Source organism: Oryx dammah, unplaced genomic scaffold, assembly GCF_014754425.2.
Source record: "Oryx dammah isolate SB20612 unplaced genomic scaffold, SCBI_Odam_1.1 HiC_scaffold_12, whole genome shotgun sequence".
Classification (NCBI taxonomy): domain Eukaryota; kingdom Metazoa; phylum Chordata; class Mammalia; order Artiodactyla; family Bovidae; genus Oryx; species Oryx dammah.
Genome location: NW_024070196.1, coordinates 60,450,155 through 60,457,607, shown reverse-complemented (window position 1 = coordinate 60,457,607; position 7,453 = coordinate 60,450,155). Strand labels below are relative to the sequence as shown.

General features: G+C 49.9%; 1 protein-coding gene across 1 annotated transcript in view; it reads left to right on the top strand.

Annotated features, from left to right (window-relative positions):
* Window positions 1-1,233: 1,233 nt before the first annotated feature.
* The window catches only part of PLBD2 (phospholipase B domain containing 2), a 23,205-nt gene continuing 16,985 nt past the window's right edge, over window positions 1,234-7,453 (top strand). Inside the window, exon 1 of the mRNA XM_040251647.1 lies at window positions 1,234-1,568. Coding sequence (XP_040107581.1) covers window positions 1,279-1,568 — 290 coding nt within the window. The 5' untranslated portion in view covers window positions 1,234-1,278. The remainder of the gene's footprint in view (window positions 1,569-7,453) is intronic.

Sequence of the window (7,453 nt, the reverse complement as noted above, 5' to 3'; positions counted from 1 at the left end):
GCCTCCCTGTCCATCACCAACTCCCAGTCAGATTCATGTCCATCGAGTCAGTGATGCCATCCAGCAGTCTCATCCTCTGTCGTCCCCTTCTCCTCCTGCCCCCAATCCCTCCCAGCATCAGAGTCTTTTCCAATGAGTCAACTCTTCGCATGAGGTGGCCAAAGTACTGGAGTTTCAGCTTTAGCATCATTCCTTCCAAAGAAATCCCAGGGCTGATCTCCTTCAGAATGGACTGGTTGGATCTCCTTGCAGTCCAAGGGACTCTCAAGAGTCTTCTCCAACACCACAGTTCAAAAGCATCAATTCTTCGGCACTCAGCCTTCTTTGGTCTGCCTTCTCTGTTAGTAAATGGTAAATTTCCTGAATGTTATAACGGTGTTGTGGTTATAAAGGACAATATCTTTTCTCTTATATGATCATCTGTAGTTTTTAGGGTTGATCGGTCACAATGTCTTCAGTTAACTCGCAAATGGTTGAGCAAATGTATATATTTATTTATAATAATAATATATTATATTTTTAATATATATTAGACAAAATTAATAAAATGTGACAAGATGTTAGCAATTGATGGCAGGCATATGAGTATTTACTTCACTATTCTTGCAACTTTTCTTGAGGTTCAAAATTTTGAAAAATAAAAAGTTGGCGGAATTCCCCGGTGTTCCAGTGGTTAGGGCTCCGTGCTCTCACTGCCAAGGGCCTGGATGCTATCCCTGGTTGGGGAACTGAGATCCCACTGCTGCTACTGCTAAGTCACTTCAGTCGTGTCCGACTCTGTGAGACCCCATAGACGGCAGCCCACCAGGCTCCCCCATCCCTGGGATTCTCCAGGCAAGAACACTGGAGTGGGTTGCCATTTCGTTCTCCAATGCATGAAAGTGAAAAGTCAAAGTGAAGTCGCTCAGTCGTGTCCGACCCTGAGCGACCCCATGGACTGCAGCTTTCCAGGCTACTCCGTCCATGGGATTTTCCAGGCAAGAGTACTGGAGTGGGTTGCCATTGCCTTCTCCGAAGATCCCACAGTCTCAGAGAAAAAAAAAAAAGTTGGGAGGAAGAGTGCTACGGCAAGGTTTCAGTAGGCAAAGGAGGGTGCCTGTCCCCTTTAAGATGGCCCCGCCCTTCACGTCCCGCCCCCAGGGCGCCGCCCACTCGGAAAGGCTTGGCCCAAGCCCCGCCGCCTGCCGTATCCAGCCCTCCCCAGCTCGCCCAGGCCCCGCCCTCCGCAGAGGAGTGCTGTCACGTGAGCCGGGCTGCGGCGCCGAGCTCCGCGCCGTCATGGTGGCCCCGATGTATGGCTGCCCGGGCGGCCGCCTGGCCCGGGCAGTGACGCGGGCGCTGGCGCTGGCCCTGGTGCTGGCCCTGCTGGTCGGGCTGTTCCTGAGCGGCCTGACCGGCGCGATCCCGACCCCGAGGGGCCAACGGGGACGGGGGATGCCGGTTCCGCCCGCCTCCCGCTGCCGCTCGCTGCTCCTGGACCCCGAGACGGGCCAGCTGCGCCTGGTGGATGGCCGCCACCCTGACGCCGTAGCCTGGGCCAACCTTACCAACGCCATCCGCGAGACCGGGTAAGGGTTGGCCGGATCTCGCGCGGGCCGGCCGGGGGAGGGAGTTGCGTGGGCGCCGGGCCTCGCCGGCCCCTAGGACCGGCCTCTTGCCGGTGATAGAGTCCCATCCTTGTCTCCTTGCGGGCCAGTTTCCCTCCTCTGAGGCTGCAGCGCCGTGGTTGGGTGGGGCCAGTGCAGCCTCCCTCAGCTCACCGGCGCCAGTCCTTTGCCTTCTGCCAGGGATGAGAGGACCTCTGTTTCCCTGGCGACACAGTAATCCCCACATAGGCCAGCACTTTCCTCCTCCAACCCCCGTCTCACTCCCAGGGACCGGAGGGATAGTACTCTCCAGGAGAAATTCTCACTTCCTTGGTTGTAGATTACCCTGTGGGTGCCAGCCCCACCTGCCTCCTTTCTGGAACCAGAGCAGCAGGACTGAGCTTGGATTCTAGGCCAGTCTGAAAACAGAGAGTCCCCGAATTCACAAAGACCCAGATGGTATCCTTGCTTGGCTTCTGCTCCCCGCTTCCCTCCTCTCTCCTGGTCCAGGGGAAAGTCGCTTGTCCAGATGCTTAGTATGGAGCCAAGGACTCTGTCTTTGGCAGTCACTGTCCTTGTCACTGGGCTCTGGGCTGTCATTCTGATGTCTGGCTCTTACCTAACTCCTCTGCCTGTCTGGGCTCTCATTTCCCCATCTTGTGGCTTGGAATTTGAGGATATGCTCTGCCTGGGAAGTTGGGCGGTGCCTTTCTCAGGCCTTGTACCAGGGCTTGTGCCCATTCATTCATTCACTCACTCACCTGGTGTGCTTGGCCATGGTGACACAGAGTTGAGGGGCCTCCCCATTCAGTGGGGGAAACTGTGAGGAGGGAAAATCCTGGAAGTGGGGAACATCTGCCTCCTAGGCTTGTCAGCATGGCCCAGGCCCAGGACCTAGGCTGTGTGGAGGGTCTTAGGGAACCCTGTGTGTCCCCTAGACCCTACCCACACTATCTCATCCTGGACTCATCCAGTTTGCTGGCATGCATTCATTCCTGCAGGTGTTGAGGAGACACAGGACACTGAGGACACCCCAGTTCTGGGGCTTAGTGGCACTTGGGAGGGTGTTAGATAGACAGATAGACCTGAGATTGTGGGAAGAGGTTTTACTGCAGACACAGGAGCTGAGTGGGGCTAATCTGGGAGGGGTCCCAGGGAGAGGAAGCTACAGGGTGGGCTGGCATCTACAAAGGAAACCAGAACTCTGTGAGATACGACTCTAGAATCTGGTGACCCAGTCTCTGCTGACTCATATATTTTTGGCTCTGCTTAGCAGAGCTAACTGGAGAAGGAAGGCAATGGCACCCCACTCCGGTACTCTTGCCTGGAAAATCCCATGGACGGAGGAGCCTGGTAGGCTGCAGTCTATGGGGTCGCTACGAGTCGGACATGACTGAGCAACTTCACTTTGACTTTTCACTTTCATGCATTAGAGAAAGAAATGGCAACCCACTCCAGTGTTCTTGCCTGGAGAATCCCAGGGATGGGGGAGCCTGGTGGGCTGCTGTGTATGGGATTGCACAGAGTTTGACACGATTGAAGCAACTTAGCAGCAGCAGAGCTAACGGAGAAGGCACCGGCACCCCACTCCAGTACTCTTGCCTGAAAAATCCCATGGATGGAGGAGCCTGGTAGGCTGTAGTCCATGGGGTCACAAAGAGTTGGACAGGACTGAGCGACTTCACTTTGACTTTTCACTTTCATGAACTGGAGAAGGAAATGGCAACCCACTCCAGTGTTCTTGCCTGGAGAATCCCAGGGACGGAGGAGCCTGGTAGGCTGCTGTCTATGGGGTAGCATTGATTTGGACACGACTGAAGTGACTTAGCAGCAGCAGAGCTAAGAGAGCATGACAGTCTTTGCCTGGATATCAGCTGGGAGAAGGCACAGTGTAAGGCTCAACATGGGAGAGGGGCTTTGGCCCCAGCAGTTCCCCACTGGGCTGCGTTGCTGTTACAGAAAACAGAAACGTGGGGAGAGGGCTCCCATGATTGGGCTGGATGGAAAGTTCTTCCAGGCTCAGCTCTGGTGCTGTGTGACTTGGGCAAATCACTTCACCTCTCTGAGCCTGTTTCCTCCCTTGAAGGTGGGGTTTGAAGGAAAATTCAGGGGGATCACAGAGTACCTCTCTTTATTTACTAAAGGAAGGAGTGAATGAAAGAGAAAAGAAATGGGTGTCTTCTCCTGTTTTACAGTTGGGGAAACTGAGAAGTGAACCCTGGTCTCTTCTACACTCCTTGCTCTCACTCCACTGATGCAGCATCTTTTCTGTCCCCTCTGCCCCTTTCTTTCTGGGTCTGACAGCATTTGGGACTATGATGGAGGGAAAATGGGGAAGCCCCCATTTTATAAGCTGGAAAACTGAAGCCCTCTGACACCCTCTTTTTTTTTGGTGGGGGGGCCTGTGCTCTGCAGCTTGTCGAATCTCAGTTCCTGGACCAAGGATTGAATCCAGGCTGTGGAAGTGAAAGCACCGAATCTTAACCACTAGACCATGAGGGAATTCCTCCCAAAGACACTCTCTTGAGAACTCAGGAGTGAGATGTAAGAAAGACAGCTGGGTATCCTCTTTACGAAGCACCGGAACCTCTGATCTGGGGTTGACTGACTTGTCTCAATTTTTGGAGAGTGGAAATCATGATTTGACTCTTCTGTTCGCCTAGAACTGACATCTTTCCCTCCTCTCTGTCCCTGAGTTTTCACTAGATCCTGGAATTTTCAGGATAACTTACGTGGTCCCTTCACCCATAATCTCTCCTCTTTCGGTTGTGCTGTATCTGACTGGACTGACAGTCCCCATGAAGCCTGAAACATTTAGGACTTGACACTTGGCGGATCAGAGATGCCCCCAGAGGCAGCGCCTGCCCCAGCCTAGCTCTGGCCTTGGTCCTGGGGAAGCTGACCCCTCCAACCTTACCTTTTCTGACCTGATCCCCCCCAACCAGCTGTTTGATCTAAATTGCCTTCAAGTTGAGAGAGGAAGTAAATACCAATAAGAGGGAATTAACCTAATAGGAAGCTGGGAAACAACCCAAATCTACCACCCAACAAGCAGAAACACAGCCCAGTAAAATGGCTAATTATCACCCAACTCTTTAAAAAAAATCTTTATTGAAGTATAGTTGATTTACAATGTTGTGTTAGTTTTAAGTATATAGCAAATTGAATCCATTATACATATACATATATCCACTCTTTTTTTTTTTCTTAAGATTCTTTTCCCATATAGGCCTTTAAAGAGTATTGAATAGAGTTCCTTGTGTTCTACAGCGGGTTCTTATTAGTTATCCAACTGTTTCTGTGAAAAGTCACAAAAGATCAACTTACCCCATCGTAAATGGAAAAGGAGTGATAACCACAGATAAGGCAGTACATCCCACATAGTAGAGGACGTCCAGGGCACACTATATGCTGAAACGGCAGTGATGGGGAAGGGAGATTTGTGACATGCTCGTGTCCCGGGCTTCCCTGGTAGCTCAGTGGTAAAGAATCCATCTGCCAATGCCGGAGACATGGGTTCAATCCCTGGGTTGGGAAGGTCCCCTGGAGGAGGAAATGACAACCCACTCCAGTATTCTTGCCTGGGAAATCATGGACAGAAGAGCCTGGTGGGGTACAGTCCATGGGGTTGCAAAAGAGTCAGACACGACTGGGCAACTGAGCGTGCACACATGCTCATTTCACAAGAATGGTCTGGCTCTTCTCAAATGTGGCCTCTTCATTAAACCCTGGCGTCATCTCAGACGTATTTGTTGCCCTGACATAAAATCACAGTGTGGGCCATAGACTTTCCAGAAAAAAAAAAAAATTGAGGAAATAGATGCAGTGCAGCTGACTTTTATTTTTGTCAAGCAAGTGCATTAGAAACAAACCAGAACAATATTTATCGATCTCTTCCCTTTTCATCTTCTAAAGTGATCAGCTATTTTAGAACCAGACAAGCAGGAAGGCCATGGTCTCTGAATCAAGAATAGTCTAATGGGAACATTTTTCTTTAGAAACACTCTCTTCTCAGTAGTTTGTTTTTTGTTGTTATTGTTGTTGTGTTTTTGTGTTTTTGTCCAGGAACTGGGATAGTATCTCAAACTTGTCAGCCAGCATGGCATTGAGAGATTCCAGAAGTCATTTGCTAATGTCCAAACCTTCACATTTTACAGATGGGAAAACTGAGGCTGAAAAAGTATGAAGGTTTGGTTTGCAGCAAGGTTTCAGGTTTAACAGCAGAGAGATCTAGGTTCAGATCTCTACCTGGACACTTACTACAGGTGATCAGCAGCAGCTGACTCACTTTTGTGGTGAGAATGGTGACAGCCTTGCAAGGTTCTGGAAAAGAGTCATTTGATAAGGGCTTAGGGCCTGAAGCAACAGAGGGATCCTCAGAGATCAGCGTCAGGGGCTTCAGCACCGAAATCCTCTCGGAATGAGGGTCTTTCCAAGGTGTTCTGGAAAGATAGGCTGAGACCCACCTGACCAGGTTTTTTGAGGACTCCAGTGAAGTAAATAAACTTCACCATCCAAATGGAATCACCCCGGTTGCCCTTTGGAATAAGGCAGCCCAGGGAGGAATGCAGGAGGCACTATCTTGAACAAGGCACTGTCTCGACTCATTCCTTATTTACAGTACCATGGCCTCGCCGGGAGTGGATTATTACTGTCCACTCATTCTTTTCCTTTTCATCCAGCTTGAAAGAGTCACGCTGCATTCGTTTATATTTTTGTACTTAATTATTAGGTTAATAGTTAATAGTACTTAACTGTTCTGGGCTTCCCAGGTGGCGCTAGTGGTAAGGAATCCACCTGCCAATGCAGGAGATGCAAGAGATGTGGGTTTGATCCCTGGGCTGGGAAGATCCCCTGGAGAAGGAAATGGCAACCGGTTCCAGTATTGCCTGTAAAATCCTATGGAGAGGGGTGCCTGGTGGGACTAGAGTCCATGGGGTTGCAAACAGTTGGACATGACTGAGCACACACTTAACTATTCATGGTAAAAAAAATTCTAGCAGTTTAGAAAGGTGAGATGGGATGTGGAAGATAAACCGTGCCCCCATTCTTTCTTTTTATATATAAAACCACTGTGAGTTCTTTCTTCCAGAATTGTCTGTGCCTAACAGGCCTAAACATATATACATACATGTGTGTGTACTGGTGTGTGTCTCTGTGTGTGTATAACATGTGTGTGTACTGGTGTGTGTCTCTGTGTAACGTGTGTGTGTAATGTGTGTGTGTACCGGTGTGTGTCTCTCTGTGTGTGTAACATGTGTATGTGTACTAGTGTGTGTCTCTCTGTGTGTGTAACGTGTGTGTACTGGTGTGTCTCTGTGTGTGTAACATGTGTGTGTACTGGTGTGTGTCTCTCAGTGTGTGTAACGTGTGTGTGTACTGGTGTGTGTCTCTGTGTGTGTGTAATGTGTATATGTACTGGTATGTCTCTCTGTGTGTGTAACATGTGTGTCTCTCTCTCTGTGTGTAACATGTGTGTGTACTGGCATGTGTCTCTGTGTGTGTGTAACGTGTGTACTGGTGTGTACTGGTGTGTGTCTCTGTGTGTGTGTAACGTGTGTGTGTGTACTGGTGTGTGTCTCTCTGTGTGTGTAACATGTATATGTACTGGTGTGTCTCTGTGTGTGTAACGTGTGTGTCTCTCTCTGTAACGTGTGTGTACTGGCATGTGTCTCTGTGTGTGTGTAACGTGTGTGTACTGGTGTGTGTCTCTGTGTGTAACGTGTGTGTACTGGTGTGTGTCTCTGTGTGTGTGTGTGTACTGGTGTGTCTCTGTGTAACATGTGTATGTGTACTGGTGTGTGTCTCTGTGTGTGTGTCTCTCTGTGTGTGTAACGTGTGTGTGTACTGGTGTGTGTCTGTGTGTA